This window comes from Dicentrarchus labrax, unplaced genomic scaffold (assembly GCF_905237075.1).
Source record: "Dicentrarchus labrax unplaced genomic scaffold, dlabrax2021, whole genome shotgun sequence".
NCBI lineage: Eukaryota > Metazoa > Chordata > Actinopteri > Moronidae > Dicentrarchus > Dicentrarchus labrax.
In genome coordinates this window covers 7,393,896-7,419,976 of record NW_026136710.1, presented here as the reverse complement: position 1 = coordinate 7,419,976, position 26,081 = coordinate 7,393,896, and the positions used below count along the sequence as shown (strand labels likewise).

The following is a 26,081-nucleotide window of genomic DNA, read 5'->3' as shown; positions in this document are numbered from 1 at the left end:
TTCAGCTAAGATTTTAGTCTTGAATAAATGAGTGGATACAACCATAAAAACATAGGCACTAGTACAAACAGGATGTTGATATTATTCTTTGCCTGTAGAATAAGATAATCAGATTCATAGATGTGCGCTGGATCCTTGGAAAAAGACAGAAAAATAGCTGGTTCAGTCTTATCTAGAGATGAACAAATGTCATGATGGGATTCAGTCTACACACAAGACATACCTCATATGTATTCATGTTCAATTCTCCACACTAAATGTGGTTGCTTACGGGGATCGCTACTGTATATGCATTTGTCTGGGATTGCATTGTTATCTTTGTTTTAAAGCCACTGACTATTTGGAACCTTGAGTATGAAAAATCATTTTGTGCACAGCTGAAATTGAATTTGAACAGTCTGTTAATCCATTCAGAGCAACTCTCCTAACACACCGAGAAAACCAAGGTTACTCTGTTTCCCTTAGACTTCTGTCTGTAAAAACCTCCTGCTGTGAGCACATGGACATCACAGGAAGCTGTGCTATATACGCTGTTCAATTGGAAGACAATGGGACAAAAGATTTTATCCATTAATCACTTAAACATTCCATAGATTAGGGCCATTGTTTTTTAGTTCAGCCAAAATTGCAATTCACAATGTCGGGAAATGGGGGTTTTAGGTTGTGGAGAATGGGATTAGTGGTGCTTTTATAGCCTCAGGTATCCCATCAGCAAACACTGGAGGGCTTCCATAATCCTCCAGTATTGATAATAATTCAATATCAAACAAATAAATAATATATTACGAAAAAATACTCATATTAGTTTCATATTAATTGTAAAATATTGTGTATTCTTTCTTTTTCTTACATATATTCTATAGATTACTGTTGCTTGAAATATTTCCTGTACGTTCTATACAGATCCAATACTTGTATTTTGGTGTTGGTTAGTTCAGTGGTGTAGTGGTGCCTAAAGAAGTGGGTATACTCTTAATTTATGCCCCAAATTTTCTTTTAAAAGGGCCCATCCAGCAAATAATAAACACCCTGTGATATAATCAGGGACATGTAATACTGCTCTTGTATATTGACTGAGTTCAGCCACAGAAGAATCAAGACTGACCCACAGAGGGGGGAGACAACTGCCTTCTTATAATTATGTAAAGATATATATATATATATATATATATATATATATATATATACATGAAGAATTCCTTATTCCTTATTCCATTCACTCATTAAAATTGGACAATTATGTCACGCCTTTGCCATCCTAGTAAAAAAATGACTCAGAATAGTGAATGAGGGAGGATATAGAAGTAGGTATACCTAATGACAACTGAAAAATAAGTGGGTATACTGGACCTATTACTTAAATAAATGCATGGTTGCAAGATTAAAACTTTTAATTTATTAATTTTAGATACATTATTTTGATTTGCCATAATTAAAAAAGATTGATGCAAACTGTTGCATTAATTTTAAGGCTAAAAACTGAAAAACAAAAACAACAACAAAAACAACAACAAGTTATTTGCGGGGAAAAAAATCGCATTATGAAATAAAACAGACATTAAATAATTAAATTAAAAAAAAAAGAAAGTTTGCTTATTCATATTATTCTTTATTTCATAGTGTCTTTTTCTTTTCTTTTTAAAAAAAAAATATATATATCTAACATTAAAACGTGTATTCTGTCAGTGTTGCAGTGCCACAAACATCCAGACCAGACCACCGTTGATACAGGCCTGCAGCGCCCCCAGCAGGTGAACAGTTGTATTGCAGCCGAGCTGACAGAAGACCACAGTCGTCCCCATAGAGACAGGCTCCGACAACAGGGCTGCCCGTTAGACCCGCTACCCCTCTGTCTCTGTCTCTGTCTCTCTCTGAGGCGATGGCAGCGACACTATGAAACCACCGGCTCTTGTACGTTGATAATTTCCTCGAAAACATACATCCGGATGGTTGCCAAACAGATTTTTTATTATTGGATTAACGACCATCAGCCGCCAGCCAGCTTTATCCTGAGAGGCCGGAGATTTCGTGTCGCCGTGCAGGGAGGAGTCCCTCCGTTATTTGACCGTTAACACCCGAAGCCATCATGTCGGCGTTTTAACAACACATCTCAGACACTAAAAAGCCTTGAGAGGACCCAATGCAGTCTTAGAGGTGAGGCTTTTTTTTTTGTTCGTGCTATGTCGGTTTATGTTTCGGGGTGTGTGCGTAGTTTAGCTGTAGCTAACCTTAGCTAACGAATGAACTTACATGGTGCGAGGTTGGTGTTGGGTCATTCATTGGTGTCCCCCCGTCCAGCCTCCACTGGACCTGGCTGGACAATAACCAACTACCACCAGCTGTCAAGGAAAGCTAGTATTTTATTTGATGTTTGGTGGCTAATAAACCCAATGAGCAGCTCTCATTCAGGTACCAAAGTGCAGCTTTTTCTTCCACATCACCAGCTGAACCTCAGCCGAAACAATATGCAAATAAAGGATGCTTGGGTGGGATTTAAAAGTGCATATAGATATATATATATAGATATGGTCAAAGCTTAAGAATCGTGGTGACTTGGCAGCAGACAGCTACAGCGCCAGCAGGTTAAACAAGGTGAGTCTATGTGTAGTATTTCATGTTATCCAGGGAGCAGGTGCTGTCAGAGAGCCAGGCCCCTGTTGTTGTTCCTTATATCGATGATGTAATGCCGTCGGCCTGCGACTGGCAGTAATGTTTCTGTGTCTCCTCCGTGCAGGATGAATGTGGAGGTGAGTGCTGGCAGGGACAGCACCAGGAGGAGAGCAGCGGCCGCAGCAGCAGCAGCAGCGGCGGCGGCGGATGATGCTGGTGGAGGAGGCATGGAGGCTCAGGTTGTACCGCTGGAGCTCTACGACTCTGCAAGAGCCAAAATAGACGCAAATCTCCGCTGGCTGTTTGCCAAAGCCTATGGTATAGGTAAGGCTTCCCCCTTGTTTTCCTCTCACGATTGAGACTTTGAATTGTTTAAAATACTTATTTATTTATTCATTGGAGAACTGAACTCATGCAGTTTAGTCTGGTCTAGCTATGCAGCCTAGGGTGAATGTGTACATTAATGATAAAATATCAGCAGCTGCACATGTTATAGTCTATACAGCCTTAATATAGACTCTGCACTGTGGTTGCATGAACAGTTTAGTTAATGCAAAAAATCCAAGTCGATTGAGCCTGAACAGTTGCACGCTGTCTTACAGAACAACAAAAACAGCCTTTATCACAGTTAAGCCAAGGCTAAAATAACAACACATCTTTTAACAACGCATACAGTAGCTGTATTTTTACCAGTACTTGTATTATTAGCTGATATTCTAAAGGCCAGTCACATCAGTTTGGTATCAGTGAAATAGAATATATAGTACATAATGTACACGACCTGTGCATGAGAGGATGTAGAGATGGTGGTGGTGTTGATACACAGTTGTTATATAAGGTCCACATCTCTCTTGCTTCACCCTCTCTTTCCGAGCACAAAGGAAAAACTAGTATGCCCCTATATAGAGCCAGTGTTTAGTTTGTCCCTTCTGGGCTATTGTAGAAAAATGGTGATTCAACATGGTGGACTCCAGGGAAGGCAGCCTGCAGCATCTGTATATATATGTATATATATATATATCATTCTGTTATATTACATAGATCCTCCTAAAAGTTATAAACTGGACCTTTAAGTCACCTTTCAACCAAAAATGCCCAGCTTCTTAAATGTGACTATTTGCTGCTTTTTGTGGTCTTATGTGAAAGTAAACTGAATATATTTGGGTTTTGGACATTTAAAGCCACCTTGGGCTTTAGGAAACCTTTTTTTCTGAACATTTTCTGACATTTTATTGACCAAAATCATGTCGTCATCCATGAATCAAGAAAGCAATCAGCAGATTAGTTGATAATGAAATTAATCATTATTTGCAGCCTTATATTGGAATACTGGTATTACCATCTGATATAATAGAGGCCTAAAACAGGGTTTAACCCAGAGAGTTGTGTAGCCGACGCAGTGAGCCACCCATATCTTTACGCATCTCGTCTTGAGATCCATTTAGATATCAGATGACTGCCCGCACAGTAGTCACATACACTAAATATACACCATTTGCTCTGTGAAATTACGCATTTGCTGTTCTCTCATAAAGATTTATGTTTTATCTTCTAAAAGTATAGTGTAGTGCTCTTTGTTTACAAGTGAAGTAGCTCACTGCCGCTATAAAACACTGCAGAAAAAACCCCTGCTCAGTTTGGTATCATTTAGAAACAGCGTTGATATTATATGGTCCAAAAAGACAATAACAATACATCTTGTCTAAATATTCAGTTCCCAGAAATGTTGAAATAAAGTTATTGAGTAACATCCCTAAGATTGTCATTTGTAAATGTAAATAAACCTCCTGAGCTCTTCATACCGTGACATTAAAGCAGCAGTCCAGAGCTTGATGATTGTGAGTGAAGATTTAGGCCGACATCGCACAATCAGCCAAAGTCTTTTATACACAGGTCACTAGCCTTGCCATCTCTGACGAGCCCTACTGAAACATTAAAAACGATTGCTCCACATTGCCAGTCTGTAAGCAAACGTCTGCAAATGACTCCTTGAATGTGGGTTTTTGTGTCACTCACTGACTGCTCTTTGGTGAATGTGACCATGCAGCTCTGCTAGTGGTGTTGTTATCAGTTTTTGGAAGGCCACACTGAGACAGAGATTCAGTGAAGGAAAAATCTTTGTCATCATATCCATTTTATGAGCCAGACTCATTGTAGTTTAAGTGTTTCCTGCCCTGCAGTGCTGTCTCCTGTGTTGCAGTGGATGACTCAGTAAATTGAATCTGAGAGAGGGAACAAATCCCTAAAAGCAGTCGATCATTAAGGATATTGTGAAAATGAAAGTGAAGAATACTGAAGTATATTCCAAATACGTGACTCATCCAGTGATTGCACCATCAGTATGACCGATCACATTAATCTCCCAACAGCTGGAGCATTTTTATGTTTAACAGAGATTTTGGAAATATCCAGAGCTCTGTCTCGCTGATCACAGCTTTGCCTCTCTGTTACCCAACGCTGTGTTGTTCCAGGGCAGAGATCAGATGCCCATAATAAACACAAAACCATCGCCCTTTCCCTTGTCAGGCTTCCTGCTTCCCTTAATCTGATTGGCTCCTCTTGACGTCAGTGTGCCAGGGACACTTACGAGCCCTTTACAGCTGATAGACTGAGTTCTTGCACTCTTACAGTACTAGTATTATATGATTTGATTGTTATCATAACAAGTACATACAGTAGAGCTGGTACAATCGGTGTAGTTTTGTATATCTCAACTATAGCTTAGTTTTTTTTTTTTTGATAAACTCAGGTACCAGTTGAAATAAAATGACCCAACCGCACTTGATTTTTTTTATGTACCTTCTGCAACCATAATCTGTATGGAATTATCAGCTATTCAGTTCTTCCTGCTTTACACTCAACCCATTTATTCCCATTCCGACATTCACCCTGATTTCCTTTGGTGGGGCCACTGGTGAGAGTCACTACCCATCTTAATGTTATGTAGGGCGGCAATGATTATTTTCATTGTCGATAAATCTGCTGATTACTTTCGCAATCGGTCTACAAAATGTTAGAAACAAGGGGAAAAAATGTGCAGAAAAATCAACGGGTTTCTTGAAACTTAAGGTGGCAACTTCAAATTGGTTATTTTGTACAACCAACAGTCCAAAACCCAACGATATTCGGTTTATAAGACAATCCTCACAAATTAGAATCTGAAACTAGGAAATATTTGACATTTTTGTGTTAAAAACTCATATCTAATGATCCATGTACCGATCCGATGCTAGTGCTCTCTTTCTCCGCCATTTAATATCTGTATACCTCACTGCAAAGAACTTATTGGAATCATTTATGTGAGTTAACATTAGGTCAGGGATTACTGTGGCATGGGACTTGGCAACGGCCACCATTGAAGGAATGTAACGCATAGGGGAAACACTGAATTTTAAAATGACAGACACAAAGAAATTTGCACTGATACCAATCGGATTGGTGCGTCCTAGTCAGGCTTGGTACCTTTGAGATGCCCCTCAACTTTATTTGCCCTTATACTTTCTTATTCTGTGTTGCCATTGCAATGATGCTGTACCAAAACCGATTTGGAATTTAGGTTTAGGCAAGAATTAAATATTTTGGTTAAAAGACTATGATACCGTAAGACAGCTAACTGACTGGAGCTTATGAATATATTATAGTTTATTCTTGCAAAATATTGATGAATTAATTCCCACTGACACATAATGCAGCATAATTGCAATTTATAACTACTTAAAAAGCTTTAATGCTTTATTCTTGTTAATCCTATAATGTCTACAATAAACAACCCCTACTTAAAGGCAGTGTGTTCCTGTTTTGAAACATCTCGTGTTGAAATACAATGTGTCCGTTTTATGTTTGTTTTCTGTGAAACAATCCCTGGTCACTGATAATCAGTGTGGAGGTCAGAAGAACCAAAACACTCTTATTAGATTATTAGATTAGATTAGAGTGCAAACCAACCAACACAGCAGTGCTGGGAGGACTGTGTTGTCTCTGTGTGCTGGTGTGAAAGTCATCACAGCCAGTCACATGTTTAAGTGTTTAATGGGATTGGACGTGAAGGCTTGTGTCTTTGTTCATTGTTTGTTTGTTTGTTGGTTTAGACCTATGACATGATAATCAATGACATTTGCCACTGAGAAAGTGTGTAGTACACTTAAATCGCAATGTAGTTTTAATTCGTTTTTTAAATTAAATTTAAGATATATTTTCTGCAATACATATTTCCTAAGTTCCAGAAAAGTCCATTATTTTCTTCAAGTAACAGTGTGTTTCACCAGTCGCCTGTCAATGGCATCATATCCCCTTTGTGCATGTGTCAGTGTTGTGGTTGTCTTTCAGAAGCTGTCATAAATGGGCTTATTTATCTAACTTTATCCAGTTTTAAACCACACTTTTACAATATGCCTTTTAGATCTTGATCCTTTTTAACTATATATTTTAACAGGATGAAGGACACAAGCTGTGCAAATGCTAGCAGCCGCTCGGCTCACAGCCCCTCAAAAGCATCCTTTGTTTGCCAGACAGCATCAGAATAACACTGATATTTAAGGTACTAGTTTTAATCACTGGTTGGTTTTGGAGAGGAGGAAACCTCTGCAAATAATTGGGCTCCTGGTAAAAAACTCTTGAACGATGAACACTGAAGGAATCCTAATCGAGAGAAGCTGACTGCAATGACAGCAATAGTGGTGAAGACAACAACTCCCGCAATTGCACGCTTCTTCACAACATCATCAAAGTTCTTATTGTTTTGTTGTGGGAGACCCCATAAAGGCAGAAATTACATATCGTACGTTTAACTAATAATGGCTGTAATTATATTATGAGATGTAAACAATACAGAACTGCAGATGTCCACAACATGGCTGCTGAGAGCACGTATAGTAATTATAACATGCAGTGAAGTACCACTGCCATTAAATCAAACCACACACTACATGATGAGAGTGAAAACTATATTTACGTTTACAGCGAATAAAGCACTCGTGGAATAGCACATCGAAAGTATGAGCTCCATTAAACTAAAGATCCTGACAGATTGTCCTCATATACCAGCTTTTTCATTGTCTCTGCAGGGTCAGACCTCCAAGTGTGCCTACAGGGTACATCGGCTTAAAGTCTGTGTTTTCCAAACATACTGTCTTGTGGAGGATCCTCCATTAAGCCTTCTTATTGGAGAGGATAGTTGTGTCTTTCCCCTGCAGAGCTTGCAGAGTCTGACAGCCTCGCCCTGACTGTCAGCAAGATCTCTGCTGATCAATCTGACCTTGTGTCTGAAAGAATAGGAACAAAGGCTTTCCCTGCACCCCCTCCTCTTGATTTCCCCTCACACACACACACACACACACACACACACACACACACACACATGCACACCAGGGGTGGGCTTTAACAGTTGGATCAGGTGGATAATAAATATCTAAGTATTAGTAACTAGGATTAGAGAGCAGTTCCCCCTCCCCTACAATTCTTCACGCCACTCATGCATACACACCCACACCCACACCTCCTGATGTCAGGGACCATAAAATGATCCAATGAGCAGGCCTTGGTGAGGAGGAGATGGGACAGCAACCCAGCCCCCACCTCCGGCCATGCTGGCATCCCCCATCACCATCTCCACGGCAACTGGGGAGGATGAGAGGGCATTCTGGGACAGCTGAGGCTCTTCAGCCTGGCAGTGGCAGGGTAAAGAGAGACGTGTTTGCAAATCTGCATGGGGGAGACATGCAAGATTTGCTTTTGTTGAGAGGAACAAATGAGACACATCAGGGCAGAACTGGAAGGATGTATAATGAGCAATTTCTCACGTGATCTGAGATTCTCATGCCCATATGGCAGCACCACACAGCAGCAGAGAGTGAGATAGATACTGTAGGTAGACTGTGCCAAACAAGCAGTCTGTTATGAAACACCCAGCTAAGGTTGGTGTGTGTGTGTGTGTGTGTGTGTGTGTGTGTGTGTGTGTGTGTGTGTGTGTGTGTGTGTGTGTCTGTTTTCCACTAATGGATTTTATTTTGCCAGTTCATCTCAGTCAGCTGGCTTCTAACGTGAAGCAAAATGAGAGATGAGGCCATTGTTGAGTGGTTGAATATTGATCTATGTATCATTTTCCCCTCTTATTAAATATGGGGATTTTAAAGCCTAATTTCTAATTTGCAACCAATGATGAATGTCTACAAAATGACCATTATGCATTATAAAAGTGTGTGTACAGTTTTAATGGTAGGTCAAAGTAGCACCAGAAAGTAGCTTGCTCTGTTGTCAGATAGTGATAGTTTAAGATTTTGGCTTTCTTGCCAAGAGTTAGATGAGAAGAATGATAGCACTTTCATGTCTGTGCATTAACTATAAAGCTAGAGCCAATGATACAAGCACCTCTAAAGCTTGTTATATATCTTGTTTGTTTACTCCGTGCAAAAACTGAAGTGTATAAATTACAATTTATGACTATTTCTTGAACCCTAATATGCTTCTGGCTGTAGCTTCATGTATAGCATCAACTCTTGGTAGGAAAGAGAATAAGTTGTATTTTGCAAAATGTGTATCTTAATTGTTTTAAGTTATGTTCACTGAAGTAGGCATCTCCATGTATCACCACAGCTGATCTGGATGGTGAAATGTAATCAATACTGATTGTTATAATGGACAAAACAGCTAATATAAGACAAATCTTTCTTAAAAGAGGTATTTTTCTTAAAACAATTCAGTTTGGTAATATTAATCATTCAAGATTTAATCTTGAACCCCATTTTAATTCCAGTCATTCACTTCCTTTCCTTTTCATCATATATAACCATAACAGTTGCTAACTCTATCAGACAACAGTCTCCCTGTTGCCTGAATTTACCCAGAAAGTGCTGGAAGCTACATTTCATGAGTGATTCAGGCCTTAACTCTGGATTAACATGTCCAAGACCTATAAAAATAGATGCCCCATGAGCAGGGAAACACTAGGCTGGCTGGGACAACACCATCCGCTTAAGTATCCCCACTAAGTCCTGTTAGCTCATTGGCTTAAAGCCTCTGGTCCACCTATTGGTATTCAGGGTTGCTACCTGGCATACTGTTTTAACCATTGACTTTGTCTCAGTGCTCTCTTCCAGCACTGGTTTCTTCTAAGACAGTCTAATACCTTGAACGTCTGTGTCTTGGGTTCTTCTCTGTTACGTAACGTGGTGAGGCAGTGGTGGACACGTGTCGGCACAAAAATAGTGTGGATACATGGTCTGATTTGTGACTTAATAAGTAAAAAAAAACCACACTACCTAACCCCGTCTCATAAAGTACACATTCATTTAATAATACATATATGCTTGTCATTCTTTCCAGATCACATCCCTGCAGACCTGCGGGACCCCTTTTATACCGACCAGTATGAGCAGGAACACATCAAGCCCCCCATCATCCACCTGCTGCTGTCTGGAGAGCTTTACTGCCGGGTGTGTGGGCTCATCCTGCACGCTGAGCAGGCCGCCTCACTCCAAAGCCATCAGTCTGTTATCCAGGCCCTGTCCAGGAAAAGCATCTATGTCCTGCAGAAAGACAACATGCCTGTCTCTGATATGGACCTCAGCTCGGCTCCCATCAAGATGGTGGGTAGCTTAACCTTATGTCTAGTTTAGATCACAGATGTTATAGACTTTTACCCAAGCCCATCCTAATGTATTCTGAAACCTGTAATCTGCGTATTAACTATATTTGTCCTGTGTGCACATTGGTTCATGCAGATTTATGCTGTCTGTATTTTAGGAGTCTTGTGTGCTTCAAGTGGTCACTCAAATGATAAGCATCAGTGATTGGTATCATTTTCACTAGATCAACTCATTGAAATCACAGCCTTTCTGTGGTTTTTAAAAGCCTTTGGTATTCCTTTATTTGGCATTTCCTTCCTTTCAGAGTTTGTTTTAACATTAATAGATGTTATCGTTAATTGCATCTAAATCGTATGTTTTTCAACATAATGTTTGGATCGATGATACTGTGTAGGGTCAAACGTGTCAGAAAGAACAGTGCTTTCTCAGTCGTTACATTGTAGGCCCTCAATTTTACAGTTTTGGATCAGTCTCACCGTTCTCATCAGTGTTTTCAGATGCAGCAGATGGCTGTTTGTCTACCTGCTTAGCAACAAATGGTAGACTGAAAAAGTTAGACAACAACAAAGTGAAGCACTTACCAGTTGCAGAGCCAGATATTTCCCTTAAGAGTTAGAAAAGTTAAAAGGAGAATGAATGTTGGACTTACATTCATCAAGATTCCTAACACGTTCACCAAAGCTACTTTATAAGCTGATAATATGTCTGTGTTGGGTTTACAATTTGTTACACTGCCTCCAAATGCCAAAAAAATTCAATTGATAAGGCTTTAAGAATTGTTAGATAATTAGCCACTCAGGAAATGATCACTGCAGTAGTATAACCTAGTGAACTGGCAACCCACACTTGCCATCTGGTAACGAGCTATTGTGACTTTGTTTTCCAGAGCCAAATATTGGAGTATTGGAATAAATAATGCACCAGTGAATGTGTTTTTCAGGTTTTAGAGTGTGTTACTAAAATATTCATGAAGCAAAAATGAACCAAAGGCTCAGTATTTGTCATTTATATGAACCCATTCTTCAGAGGTATTAGTCATATCCCACAGGTGTGAAAACACAAAAGGCAACAAGCTGGCTGAGAAGCAGCAGTTTATGTTGTCTTTAGGTGTCACTATGAATGCAATATTTGCTCTCAGCTACATAGACTCATATTAAACTCAAGTGGAGAAACTGAACAGAGACCATCATTAGATGGAATAGATTCTTCGACAACCATTAATTGACCGTCTATCCGACTGTCATCTTAGGAAGTGTTGATTGAGAATGAGTTAATCTAGTGATATCTATCTTTTCCATTATCATGAAATCACCCTAAGTAAAAGAGAAATCAATGTGCCAGTGCTTCCAGCAAAACTCACACTTTCATTTTGTACAGCCTTAGCTTACCCTTGGACTTTTTGTACCAATAAAAAACAGGGTGTGAGTCATACAATAATGACACAGGCTGACAAGGATTTTGCTCTTAGAAGGCTGCATGTTGCAGGCAGGAAGTTCTGCCCTGTTTCCATGGCAACTCAGTGATGGAGCACCTCTTAACTCTCACTCTTGTGATTGTAAAATCTGATTTGTCTTCACTGTCAACAGAAAAGCATGCATACTGCATGTACTACTATTAATAATGTGGTACAATAGTTGTATGCGGTATAAACAGACCTTTGTTTTCCGATACATATTTACATTGTACAGAAATGTGACATGAGGCAGGAAATGTTTCTATTGTAACGTTCAAAGAAAACAAAAAATGTGTGTTCTTCCAGAGCTCCCACATCCACCTTATTGATGCCCTGATGATGGCTTATATAGTGGAGATGATCAGCATAGAGAAGGTGGTGTCCAGCGTTAAGCGATTTTCGAACTTCAGTGCCTCCAAGGAGCTGCCTTTTGACCTGGAAGACGCTATGGTCTTTTGGATCAACAAGGTAAGAACCATACCTGGGTGTTAATGTGTGCATTTGTGCCTTCATGTATTCGTTTTGACCGCCAGTACCTTTGTTGCTACAGGTGAACATAAAGATGAGGGAGATCATGGAAAAAGAGCTGAAAATGAAGCAACATCTGCTGGAGTCTCCCAGCCACCAGAAGGTAACACCCTGAGTGTCTCTTTGTTTTATTCCCTTGCCTCACACTCTCTTTGTCTGTCTCTTCTCACTGCTTCAGAAAAACCCCCCTATCTGTTGAATAGTGTCTTTCTTTAGTGATGTCGTTGCCTTTGTTTATTGTCCTTCTGGCTGGGATTTTACATGCATGCTTCACTTACTCACTGGGTGTATTAACTAGGTGTGTAGGTTTAGTCATTGGATCTTGTTTGCATTGTGATCTGATGAGCACCTCACATCACCTTTTGATCACAGATTCATGTATTTTTTTATTTTTTTTTTTTGTTTGGCGCTCCAAGTGTGGATAGCTTATGTCTGACACTGTGTCTCCTCTTCCTTGGACAAAATTGAGAAAACCCCCAACAACCCCACCTGAGGCGCAATTTTAAAATTATTGACTTTTTGTCTGTATGTCCACAGGTTTTCATCACAGGGCAAGTATGTTTCTGGATAGTGGAAAGTGTCATGTTCCAAGAATATAAGAACTATGTTGATGTTGGGACATGTCATACTGTCGAAGTACTGTCAAAAATATTTATAGTGCAACATAAAAAAGTCTATAATTGATATTATTAATGGATTCATGTTTATTTTTACTTAACTGTTGTTTTGGAATTATATTTTCTTTAATTTGGGCGGCTTTGGGGATGTAAACAGATATAATTTTGCCAAATTAGCAAAATGTAAATGTAAAAGTATTGTGAATTTGCTTCTATCGTTCCTGTTTGCAATGTACCCATAGTCCAATGACAGTAGTACAGACTTCTATTACTGGATTACTTCGATACGGAAGAAAACTAAAAAACACAATGATTCTCGGGCAGGTTCTGGAGTTATAGGGAGCTTCTTTTTTCTACGACTTCTGAGTGGATTTATGGACATTTATTTGTGATGGAGAACGGAGATCCTGTTGAGGTGTAAGACACAGTTTGTCATATCCACGTGGTCACATTTGATTGAGCTATGACTCTGCGCTCCTCCTTCTCTCCCACGCCTCCCTGGGGAGGCACGCCACACAGTTTGAAAACCTCTGCACTATGTTGACTCGGCTTGGTTCCCCTCAACCAGTCAGAAAAGCTGTATATTGCTAAAAGACGAGTGTAAGCACAGTGTCTTGATAGGCTGCTTCTTAGAGGGTAATGGGGTTGCATTAGTCTGAAATAATGTGACAACACGAAGTGAAATCATGAATTGATAGTTACAATATGCTCAAAAGCCTGTAGACATTCTTGACTCTCTCTGCCTAACCCTCTCCAGTTGTCTTTAAGATCAGATCTATCTCCATGGCAACAGGGGATGATCTGATTCCTTGTGACTTTATATGACCCTTGACTTGTCTGCTGCTCTTCCTCTTTGTGTCTCCCAAAACTTTCCTTCCCTTCCTGCCTCTTGGATACTAGTCTCCCTCCAAATGGTACTGGAAGCTTGTACCTGTAAGTGCAACCGCTAGCAATCTCCTGTGTGAGCGTACAGTGTGTGTGTATGTCTGTTTGAGATGTGTGTGTCAGTGTCAGATTATATGTACTGTCAATGGTCATATCAGACGGCATAAAAAGGAGACAAACTAAAAATAATAGCTTCTGAGATACACAAAAAACGCCTGAGGTGAATTAAGACCAATTTTCCAGAGAATGCAGTGATGTATAAAGTCAGTGATGTGCACAGTAAAGATGACACAGTGCCCCTTAGTGGCAAAGGAAGAAACAGCAAGCTCATAAGACTTTTTTTCCCCTGCTCGTTTGCTTTTTTACGTTGCATGAAACCCTTTAGCAATTGCTTCAGTTGCAGAGCAGAGCTTTCACATTCATCACCTTCCCTCCCCCCAAAAACAATAACACACTGCTGCACTTTCTCATTTCTTTTTAACCAGCAATGGCAGTTCTGACTTATTGTTGCCATAAAGCAACCTGTCTGGAGTCCAGTGGTTAAAGTCCACTCATCCGGTCACGGCTTGCCTCATTTCATTAACTTCCTCCGAATCATTTCTTTCTTCCCTCACCAGCCTGATATATTTCATGCTCTGGCCCACTGCTTATTGGAGCCTGTGGAGTTCTCTCGCGTGGTAATGTACTCACCATTGAGCTTTTTCTTAATTTCATCCAGACCTTTATTGTTTTCCCCCTTTTTTTTAATCATTTATCACATGCAGCAAGTACTAAACCCACCCTTACCTGAAAATGGAACATCTTTATCAGTCTTTATGAGTGAAGGCACACATTATTTCTCCACATGACAGGTCAGATGCACATGGTACTCCTCTAAAAGACTTTGCAAAGCTCCACCTGACCTAATCTGATAAAGACCATGAAGCACTGGATGCCAGTTACAGACACTTACTCTACAGTATATGTGTTAAAGACAGCCACAGGATAATTTGTGAGAAATGTTGTGTTTGTATGTGACAAGTGAGCATATGACTCTGAGTGTTCTGATCAGATAAATGTGTGTACTTTGTTTAAATGTGTGCCCTCTCTTGCTGTGTAGGTGCGTTACCGCAGAGATCACCTGTCAGGTCGAACATTTCAGCACTTCCCTCTGCTGGACGACCTGTTGAAGGATGTGTGCGACGGCACGGCTCTGCTGGCTGTGATCCACTTCTACTGCCCAGAACTCATTAGACTGGAGGGTACAGTAACACTGGACTGAATAAAGATATATGATACTGTGGTTGTTCCCTTGAGCCACAGCCCACCTCTCTGTTGCTGTTGTTGTTATATGACCCTTTAAAAGAATAGTTTGACATTTTGGGAAATACTCTTATTTGCTCTCTTGACAAAAGTTTGATGAGTAGATTACTCGCATATCTGGACGCTAGATATGAAGTTAGATCCAGGAGTGTTGGCTTAGTTTAGCTTTAAGACAGGATGCAAAGGGAAACAGCTAGCCTTGCTAGTTGTAAAGGTAGGCTAAATAAATCAGCCTACTATCACCTCTAACACACTATTTAAACATTATAGCTCCTTTTTTATACCACCTCCCAGCTAGATCCAGGCTAGCTGTTTTTCTCATATTTAGTGTACAGATATGAGAGTGGTATTGATCTTCTCATCCGACTCTCGACAAGAAAGCAAAGTGCATTTCCCAAAACTATTACAGCATACAGTATTCACCTGATAGTGTTGACCACTATATCCTGTTCTGTGCAGATATCTGTCTGAAGGAGGTTCCCTCTATAGCAGACAGTGTGTACAACATCCAGCTACTGAAAGAGTTTTCGAATGAATACCTGAACAAATGCTTCTATCTGACACCTGAGGACATGCTGTATTCTCCACCAGTACTAAAGGTGAACCCAAAAACAGGAACCAGAAAATACTTGATCCAACGACATTATGATGTCTTTATATTGACCTTGATCATTGTGTCTTTCAGAATAATGTGATGGTCTTTATTGCTGAGCTCTTCTGGTGGTTTGAGAGTGTGAAGCCAGAGTTTGTTCAGCCCAGGGACCTTCAAGAAATCAGAGATGGTATAACATGCACTTTACTTTGATATATTTTTGTAATTTACTGAGCTGCTGCTGGCTCTTTCAAACAGTAGTGTGCTATGTAATGGCTTGGACAAATTGCCCACGTGAGCAGTGCGTGACTGCAACCTTGCTGAACTCCTGCAGTGGAACTCCTGTGGTGTACACACAGAGAGCGTTTCTGCTGCTGCGCTGCTGCTGCCAGCCCTCTCTTCCTACACTGAGTTTGCCTTTGATACAATACAATAAAAGCCTTGTTAACAAATGACTGGATTCGGTCCACAGAAACACTAGAGGGCTTTTAATCTGAAATGTATACAGAAGGTGTTGAGTTAAATATGTCTGTGACATGTGATGCAGATATAGACACTGAAACTGTTGTAAAAGGTGTATATGTCGCCGGTTTAATGTCAGTATGACTATGAACAGATCCTTTTCACTGTCTATTTTAGCCGGGTACTGCATGCTCTTTTTTAACTCTTGAAAAAATAGGCGAGAGCTCTATTCTAGTGAAGCGCAGCTGCAGCCACGCCTAAGACCTCATGCCTCATGCCGCCTGTGACTGCTCTAACCTGTGCACATGGGCACTAAAAAGCAAGGTGTTCCGCGATGCACAGGTGCTGCTGCAGATGTGGACAGTGTGTCCAGGCTGTTACAGCATCCCTTCTAATGGCTAATCTCTCTTTCTACCATGTTTGTAGTGAGATTGCTGCTGCAGCCTAAGAGTTCACGGCCCCATGTTCCCATCTCCAATGTCACTAAGCGTAGTTTCCTGACATCATCGAACTCTGCTGACACCTTGACCACACCCCTGAGCCCGGACCTCAGGTATTATCCAGTAACTGTGTATTCCAGTAACACCGTACAAGAACAGTTTTACTTTCAAGTTACAGGTTTACTGATATACTGTAGTTTTTTTTAGATCAGAGTTCTGAGAAAGGCCCCATGCCTAAACCTTGTTTTAGTTTTTTATTGATGTCTGCACATTTGTATGCTTGTAATGTAAAACTTACATGAGTCTTACCACTCATACACTAGTAAGTATGGTAAAATACAAAAATATGAACAGCCTCCATGTGTGATGTACATTTAAATCTTACTTCAGTAATTTTCTAACTTTAAGACCAGCAGTTTTTGGCCATTATCACAGTACTTTATGCCTCTGATCTTAACATATGAAAAAAATAATAATAAAAACTTCACACTACATTAGCGTTAGTATATACATTATTTGAGATACACATTATTAGAGTTTTATTAGGAAATATTTCTCAGTATAATAACATTTTTTTCTTATTTCAGCAGCTTAACTTTAAAAGTCAAATCTCTTTGTTCTTCCCTTACAGCACAAAACCAGACTCATTAAGCCCTTCTCACTCTTTACTGCCGCTGAGACAGAGACAACAGAAAGTGGCTGAGGAAAGCACTTCAGGTAATATAAAAAAATTACTCAGCCTCCTCAAGTCACAAACAAATTCTTTAAACACTGAAAAGGGAGAGGGAAGATAGAGAGTAGGAAGAACTTCTGATTGTTCTTTGAAGGTGAAATGTTGTATCGTTCCTTATTTGAACGTCCACTTCAAACAAAAAAACAAGGTACTTGATGAGTTGTAAATTAAATAATTTCACCTGTATGTTTAGTGGTGTAACATTTCAAAGTAGTGCACTTCTTCTGTTATATCAGTTGTTTGAGGTCAGTTTTATATTCTATCTTGAGAGTTCATTCTCCAATGAATGTTATGAAAATCGTCCACAATTAATTTAACATGTTTGAGAAGTCCTTTTTGTAATATGGATCATATTTTCTTTGTACAGAACTGAGAAATAGGTCCAACTCTATGGCGCGTACAGATACAGGCTCAATACTGGCCTGGCCGGAGAGGAGGCCGAGGTGAGTAGTGTGATTACAGCCTTTACAATTACTGTACTGACTATGGTTGCATTTCATATGTCAGCAGGTTCCGATATAACAGACAACGGTTGTTTCATGATTCATTATCCTTAGCTCACATTAATCGATTACTCCCTCTACCCCTGTCCAGGCCTTTATCCCAGCCGGGGCCCTACGCTCTGCATTGTCCCCTGGAGGATGATGCAGACAATATTAGCCTAGCTCGCTCCATCAGCAAAGACAGCTTGGCCTCCAATATTATGAGCATCACCCCAAAACACATCCTGGGGACGTGTCCTCAACTGCCTCCACACCGACTCAGTGGTCAAAGCCTGCTTAGTCACATGCGCATAGAGGATGAGGAGGAGGAAATAGAAGAGGAGGAACTGGTTGCTGTAATCCACCCGTCTGCATTTTCACGGCGTCGACTTGGGAGTGACATGGAACAGGATGAGCTGGAAATCCAGAGTGCGCCCTCCACGTCAAGGGTTTCTAATACTCGTTGCTCTCCTCGTCTTGACTTGGGTCCCTTTACTCCCGACCGCCAGGCAGACAGCTACTATCTGGAGCCTTTGATGCCTGCCATCCCTAAGCCAGCCAAAGAGAAGAGCATCAGCCTGAACAAGGAGGAGGAGAGTGGTGAGAGTCGCTGTAGAGGAGCAGCAGCAGCTGCTAGGAAAGCAACCACCAATGTCCCAAGCACCTCACAGAGGAAATCCCCCGTAGCTGAGTCAAACAGAAGTACCTTTACGCCCATACCTGTGGCAGACGCATTCCCTAGCTCTCTGAGGCCACCCACAGAGGGGTCGATAGGCATCTCTCAGTCTGGAAACAAACAGTCCCATGGCTTTTTCCTTCATTTGTCAGGAGAGCCAGAGACCCATAGTCCTTTCTCCACTGCGATGGAGGTCGGGCATGACTCTGACTCTGACATTGCAGACCTTGAGGAAGATGAGGAGGAGGACGATCAGCTGGAGCTGACTAAAGAGGTGGTGAAGAGAGGAAAGGGAAAATACTTAGAGGAAGGAGAGGTGTGTGAGTTTGGAGAGGGAGATGGTGAGTCAGTGAAACTGAGAGAAGACTCGAAGGTTAGTGAGAGGGACGATAAGGAAGACTGCAGTGGACGCTCTAGTCCTTGCCTCAGCACCATATCCTGGGCGAGCAGCTGCAGCGCTTCAGGCAGCACCAGTGTCAAGATGACCAGCTTTGCAGAGAGAAAGCTCCTTAAACTTGGTCTCCGTGATGGATACTCAAGTACCAGCAGCTCTCAGAAGACCACACCAGATGGCTCTGAGGTTGCGCCCTTCCCTCCCTGGCAACTGAGGAGTGACTGTACCTCTAGCTGGACAGGGAAGGAGCCTATTTCTGTGCTGGGGAAGAATATGGTGGTGAGTCCCTCAGTAGTGCCTTCAGAGCTGCTGCAACTTCACATGCAGCTAGAAGAGCAAAGACGTGCTATTGAGTATCAGAAGAAGAAGATGGAGACCCTATCGGCGCGGCAGCGACTAAAGCTAGGGAAAGCTGCGTTCTTGAACATTGTTAAGAAGGGTGGGGGGAAGAGTGATACACTTCCCCTGCCCCTGAAACACTCTGAATCTGTAGAACTAGCTGACAAGAGTAGAGTGAAGCCCCAGTCCTGCAGGGATGACTCCTGTCTTGATGCTCTGAAGGTCCAAGCAAAGGCAGGTCAAACAGAGGGAGGGCAGATGAAAAGAGACAACAGGTTAAAGACCCTGTCTCAGGATAATGTGGCTGAACCTGACTTGAATGAGTGTTCCCACTCCATAGATTTACTCAATGAAGCTATTAGTTCCATTCAGCACCAGATGATGCAGCTCTCTTTGCAGCAAGATCTGCTGATGAAGCGTGTGGTGTCACCTCCAGAACGTGTAGAATCCGTCCCGAGCACAACCCCAGATACAACCCCAGACACAACCCCTGTCATAACCCCTGTCATAACCCCTGTCATAACCCCCGACACAACACAATCAACATCCACTACCTCAGACTCCAGATCCTTTGCTGTTCACTTTGTAGAAATCAGTGGCAGCAACTCTGCCCCTGCTCGCCGTCCTCCCAAGCTTAGTTCCAGCCAACGCAGCAAAGCCTCGGAGCAAAAACATATTCAAGACAACAGCAAGACGGCTCCTGTAAAGACCAATGCTCAGTCCCCTAGAGAAAATTCTGGTGGAGACCAGAAGACAGGGAGTATTGTGGATAGCTCCAGGCTGGAGAGAAGCATTCAGAGAAACACCACCTTCAGAGTTGACCCCAACCAACACAGCAGCGGAGAGGGAACTGAGCAATCCCTGGACAAAATGCAATCACAGGACCCACAAGTCATCTCCAGTACATCAATGTCTCCCTCACAGGCTGCAGAACAAGAAGAGAACAATGTTACCAACTCAGGGAAAGAGGCTGCGGGTGGAGATGAGAATACTAAGGTGAAGGGTCAACTGATTGAGGTTGACCTATCAGGTCAGCTTAAGGAGGATGGCAGTGCAGATGTTACAGACGGCACAGCAGAGGGCGAGCAGAAGAATATGCTGGGGTTCTTCTTTAAGGTATAATTCAGGAATTCTGCATTTTTATGTGTGCACTGTGAGCGAAGCATAGCTACTAACTTAAAGATGATTGCTGCTTTTTATCTTCTAGGATGATGAGAAAGCAGAGGATGAAATGGCGAAACGTCGTGCTGCCTTCCTCCTCAAACTGCAACGCAAAGCTGAAGAGTCGAGACTACGCAAACAACAGCAAGAAGCCGAGAGTGAGCTCAAACGTGATGAGGCCAGGTAAGTTTTCATTTCACACACTCACAAATTGATTATTAGGAGAAGGAACTGTCTAAGTCTGCAGGTATGTGTGCAGGGCCGTATCTTTGTCATGTAATTAAATTCTCTGTCTTAACTCTCCTTCCCTCTCATCAAGGCGTAAAGCAGAAGAGGACCGTGTTCGTAAGGAGGAGGAGAAAGCGCGACGAGAGCTTATAAAGCAGGAATACCTGCGGAGGAAGCAGGAGGCGTTGATGGAAGAGCAAGGTCTGGTCAAGCCTCGCCCACGCACTAAGTCCCGCAGGAACAGGCCTAAATCACTGCATCGCGAAGAGTCCAACAGCCTCTCCAAAGGATCCACCACACGTAAGAACACCTTTAGTACTTAAACAGTGTACATTTTGTCTAGTGCTCCATGTTTTATTTGTTGTCAGCTTAGAGTAGTGTGTCTGCATGCTGTTGTATCATCTGTTTAGCTGTGTGTGTGCGTGTATTTTCAGTTTATTTCACCTTGTGTAGACTCATCGTCATCCTCTGAGTGTCTACATGTGTGTTATGCAGGTAATTCTCTGAAGGTGTCCATGTTGATCAAAGCGAAGGGCTCAGCAGCAGGCAGCAGGGGAGGTGAACCTTCTAACCTGCTCTGCATGATGTTAATATCAACCATACACAGCCCATTCAAACAATTAATGCAATAAACCCTTGGAGTGTCAGCTATAGATTACATACTAGGAAGATAAATATTAGTACTCAATTCTGACTTATTCATTTTGTTGTTGCCTGTTACGCAACTTTTTTATCCCTTGTTTTATTCACAGGGTTGTACTCTGTATTTAGAGTAACATTACATTATTCATTTGGGTCACTGCTTGTCAGTACAGTACATACAGTAGAACTGGTGTGGAATGGATAAACAATAGTGTTATTTTGTTTATTTAAGCAACTTAATCCTGCTGTCGCTGTCATTTTCAGCTGATCTGAGCTACAGTCATCTAGGATCGACGCTCTCTTTGGCGACTGAGGCTGACAGTGTCATCTCCGGAGGGGCGGAGTCACAGAGGTGAGACCTCCCATGTTGTGTGTATGTGTGGGGGATAATCTCTTCCAATCTTGTCCACCCATGTAGTCATCTGATTGACCTATAAGTGTGCCTTGCAGGGCTGGATCTGTGTGCTCTATGGAGTCGTTCCCTATGCTGAGCAGGGCGTCTAGCAGGAACATGGAGAGGGACTGGGAGAACGGCTCTATAGCCTCGTCCATCACGTCAATGGAGTACAATGGTGAGCACAAATGCAGAGAAAGACTACATATTTATTTACCCGTCGCCATCACAAAGCAAACTTTTGTGCAGAACATTTCCTAACCAAGGCTTAAGATGATTTTGTCACTTGCTTTAAAGAAATAGTTTGTGAAATGTGCTTATTTGCTTTCTTTTTTGCATAGAGTTAGAACAATATCACTCCAATACCTGTGCAGTAAATATGGAATCCAGAGCCAGCAGCTGATTAGCTTAGAATTTAACACGTTAATTCCGACAAAAAAAAAGACAAAATGTAAAAACAGTAACTTGTGGTTTTTCCTTGGGAACTCTCAGTCTTTATGCTAAACTAAGCTTATCGATTCCTGGTTCCAGCTCCATACTAATTACATGGAAATGAAAGTGGTACTTATCTTCTCATCTAACTTGTATGCATGTTTCCCAAAACTATTTCTTCAGACACTTACAGACACATATCATATTAATCGTTTTGTTACATCTTGATTGTTAAAGGTCCTAAACTCTTCAAGGAGCCGAGCTCAAAGTCCAACAAGCCAATCATCATCAATGCCATCGCTCACTGCTGTCTGGCTGGAAGGGTTAATGAGGGTCAGAAGAATGCTGTTCTAGAGGTCAGTGTGATCACTTGAAATGTATTTATTGGTGATTAATTATTGTGAAGATGCAGAAGTTATGCCACTTTTTTTGCTCATGTTTGGCTGTATTCAGAAAGGTTTTGTGTCTGTGTCATTGATCACAGGAGCTGGAGAAGTGCGAGTCCAATCACCTTATCATCCTCTTCCGCGACGGTGGGTGCCAGTTCCGCGCCATTTACTCTTACTCACCCGACACCGAGGAGATCATCAAGTTCACAGGCACAGGACCACGCGCCATCACCCGGAAGATGATCGACAAGCTCTACAAATACAGCTCGGACCGCAAGCAATTCAACGTCATCCCTGCCAAGTCTGTGTCCGTCAGCGTGGACGCCCTGACCATCCACAATCAGCTCTGGCAGGTCAAGAGACCAGGGAGTGCAAGGAGGAAGTGAGAAAGAGGAGGAGTGAAAGAAAACACTGGTTATAGTTTGTGTTTTATCTACTACTGTTGGGCGGGACCCAATAATCTCTGAGATGATTGACATGCGATCATGTGAATGACATGTCATTAGACAGGTGGAGTTAGATGTTCTTATTAATGGAGATGTCAGTCTGTGGCAGCGCGAGAACATGAAACTCCTGCCAGCTGAATGCTCTAACATTTTTTTTTGTTTTATTTTCGTCTTATTAGCTTTTTATTCTGCATGTCACACTTTTATGTTTTGATTTGTGGATACGTCCTACATTAATTAGGCACCACTGACGATGGATTGATTCTTATGTAGCAGTGAAGAGACGGACCCTCGAGTCGAATACCACTGAGTCTACTTACTACTGATACCAAGTGCAACTACAGACAGGTAGCGGTGAACATTAACTCGATGATGTCTTGTAAGCTATTTCAGCTTGGCAAAAAATACCCTACTGCTGTGATTAATCCAGGCTCCACATACAGAGCCCCTATTATTCACCGGTAACTACTACTGGTCAGTGCTTTTCTGAAGAGGGAGCTTTGAGCAAACTTTTTTATGTGAGTATGGAATGGATGTCAGTGAGTGGTAATGTCCAGTCTTGTTTTCTATTTAGTGTGTTTGGGGAAGTGTGTGAGTCTTTGTGTCAGGGAAGGGGAGAGCTGAATGCCTGTGCATCCTGCTCTGAATGTGTTTTCTCACTCTCTTGATTATGCTTTAACAACATCTATCATGCAACAGAACAATGGAGCAAAGCAACAAAACTGTTTTCTTTTTAGTTTTTTGGAAGCTATGTGTTGCCGTTACAGTGGAAGAGAAATAATGTTTTTACAGTTGGGGGAAATTATACTAGTATTTATTCCAAACAGGAAGCGCTTTTGAGACTCAGTGCATTATACCCTTTCAGTAGTGCATTATATTGTATTAACTTCATACTTATATTCCACCACCCATATGAGCCATCTGAGATCCCAGAGACTGGCTCATATTGCTGAACCAAAATTAACTGAGCTGTGCCACTGAGCTTTTTGTTGCTCATTAACTGCTCAAAGGATTCTGGTGAGATGTACAATTTCAATGTAGCTTCTGGCGCTGAACACTAGTAATTTCCCTGTAATGACTGACTGTCAGCAGCTGGTATAACGTGGGGAGGGGGGAAACTGCACAATACTTGATATTTGTTTGCTGCATTTTGTACATTTTTGAGTAGTATTTTTTGTACATTACGTACAAGTTATGTTTACTAAAGAGCAGGCACTATTTTGAGGTTTATTCTGTTACAGGCTTTCAGAGATGTTACGAGTCTTATTTCATTGTGTTATATTTTATGTTTATTTATTTTAAAGAGATATAATAAAATGCAACTAGGTATGTTTTCTGATGAAATGTGTGTGTTTGCTCAAGTTATTGGGTCTGTGTGCATTTTTGTGTGTATACAGTGTGTGCATCTGGTGCTTGCTCTTTCTTTGACCATCTGCCATCACTTTTCACTCTCTTCTTTTTCTTTTTCTATCTGGCTCTGTTTCTCTGTTGTCCTCTATTCTCCCTCTTTATCTCTGGATGTGGTAGAGATTAGAGAGTATTTATGAAATGTCTGTAAGGTCATAAACCATAGTTACGCTCATATATAAATTACTATACACTATTATGCACAATCACACTCATACACACTTCTGTTTGGGCCATAAATAATTTCTACTACACAGACAAAACAAGATATAACATGTTCATTTCAAGAAAGTTGCCAAGAAAGTGGATATGTGTATCTCCAAAAACCCTAACCCTGCAATTTTTTGTAATTTATGACCACTTGGTGACAGTGGAAACCAGATATATATTAACATTAAATATGGGGAACTCTGCTTATTCAACTGTTTTGAACATTATCATTCATTTTCAGTGGGGGGTTTTTGCCATGACTCTAATATTAATTCTCTTTTAGCGCTATTATTAGTTTATACCGACACCTGAGGTGGCCCTTCAGATGTGGAAACCTCCACCATGTTCAGCAGACGATATCTGTGTCTGTCTGCTGTTTGGTGATAAGGAGGAAGTGTTCAGTGGGATGTTAGAGCTTTTTCACTGAAAACAGCTGCCTGCTGCGGGCCAAAAATGACGCTGTAGGAGTGAACCGAAACTAAAGTTTACCAGCATTTGTTAGCAGAAAGCAGTGTACACGCTATAAACACTACTTTTGTTCCAATGCAGAAAGCATTAATTTCATACTCAAATAAAGTGGCAGACAGAAACTGTATAGTAAATAGGCAGGGTCGGATATGAAGAAATATTACAGATGAAAATTTGCTTTTTAGCTATATCTGGTACAATATATGTATTGTACATTGCCCCTGCTAAATAAACATTAATTAATGAATTAAAAATGAATACATTTATTGGGTGGCAAGAGGGTGGACTGGAGACTTTAAGGGGTGGCAGAAATATACATATGCTGATTTAATCACATATATCAATAGTTGCTTGGAAAAGCCTCCAAATGAAAAAAAAATCCTAAAAAATATCACATTATTGAGGCACATCAGTAAAGCATTGAATAGAAATATCTAAAGTTAGCTTTAGAAATCAATAAATTGTTTTATTTCCAAATCTTCAGACATTTTTCCAAATACATACTGTATCCGTTCTGTTTTTTAAAATCAATATAAACTAATGTGTTAAATTTGACACCAAACTGGAGGTAGTTAGATCTGCCTCTGTAAATAGGTGGTGTTTTTAGACAGCCATGCTTTTACAAGTCATGGTGATTCACCATTTCTCTCTCTTGTTGTTTATTCTTCCACATCAAATATATATCAAGCCCCTACACCCACAGTTAAATCACACAGGTGTTTTCACTTGAGTTGTCTGATTAGACCTCGTCTCCAGTTTTGAGTGCCAGTTCTGTGACTCAACTTCAACTAGTCACGCAGCTCCTTCCTTCTTGTTTCACATAATTATTTCTTTTCACCCGTCGCTCTTTGTTTCGCCTTCCTGTTTTCCATTAACAAGAACTTTTCTCTCACCAATTATTCCACCTTTTATTTTGGTTTTGGTTTTTTTCATACAGTATGTTTCATACAGACCTCTATCGTCTTCTGCTTATCATTTAGGACGACAACAAGAACAAATCTACTCTGAGCTTAGACTGTTTCCTTGGCCATCCTTGTGTGCCAAATTAAACTGACCAGTCATGAATAGTCTGTATGGTAATTTTAGAAAGGCTCACTCTTGCAGACACCAAGTCCAAGAAATTACCTGTACACCTCTGAGTTATAGTTGTGTAGCCATGCATGTTTTTTGTACTGAATGTGAACATAATGCTAACATGGTAATGTTAA

The 26,081-nt window shown here is 41.0% G+C and overlaps 1 protein-coding gene across 4 annotated transcripts; it reads left to right on the top strand.

The window, feature by feature from the left end:
• Window positions 1-1,774: 1,774 nt before the first annotated feature.
• Window positions 1,775-24,132, top strand: LOC127370508 (calmodulin-regulated spectrin-associated protein 1-B). Of its 4 annotated transcripts, XM_051412632.1 has the most exons (20): window positions 1,775-2,154; window positions 2,735-2,934; window positions 9,931-10,193; window positions 11,953-12,114; window positions 12,197-12,277; window positions 13,692-13,724; window positions 14,776-14,917; window positions 15,438-15,577; window positions 15,664-15,760; window positions 16,459-16,585; window positions 17,104-17,189; window positions 17,573-17,648; window positions 17,800-20,212; window positions 20,304-20,440; window positions 20,577-20,785; window positions 20,981-21,043; window positions 21,392-21,479; window positions 21,578-21,699; window positions 22,191-22,309; window positions 22,438-24,132. In XM_051412632.1, exons 2-20 carry the CDS (start codon window positions 2,736-2,738, stop codon window positions 22,726-22,728), a joined length of 4,848 nt encoding a protein of 1,615 aa, XP_051268592.1. In that variant the 5' UTR covers window positions 1,775-2,154; window position 2,735; the 3' UTR covers window positions 22,729-24,132. The 4 variants fall into 4 exon arrangements, with proteins under 4 accessions (XP_051268592.1, XP_051268593.1, XP_051268594.1 ...); XM_051412633.1 differs by lacking the exon at window positions 13,692-13,724; XM_051412634.1 differs by lacking the exon at window positions 20,981-21,043.
• The last annotated feature ends 1,949 nt before the right edge of the window (window positions 24,133-26,081 follow it).

Bases quoted from the DNA above. Each gene is read 5' to 3' on its own strand.
- LOC127370508 (XM_051412632.1), top strand. From the start codon at position 2,736: ATGAATGTGGAGGTGAGTGCTGGCAGGGACAGCACCAGGAGGAGAGCA. The intron at 10,194-11,952 runs GTGGGTAGCTTA...GTGTTCTTCCAG, and splicing joins GCTCGGCTCCCATCAAGATG to AGCTCCCACATCCACCTTAT. The intron at 17,649-17,799 runs GTGAGTAGTGTG...ACCCCTGTCCAG, and splicing joins TGGCCGGAGAGGAGGCCGAG to GCCTTTATCCCAGCCGGGGC.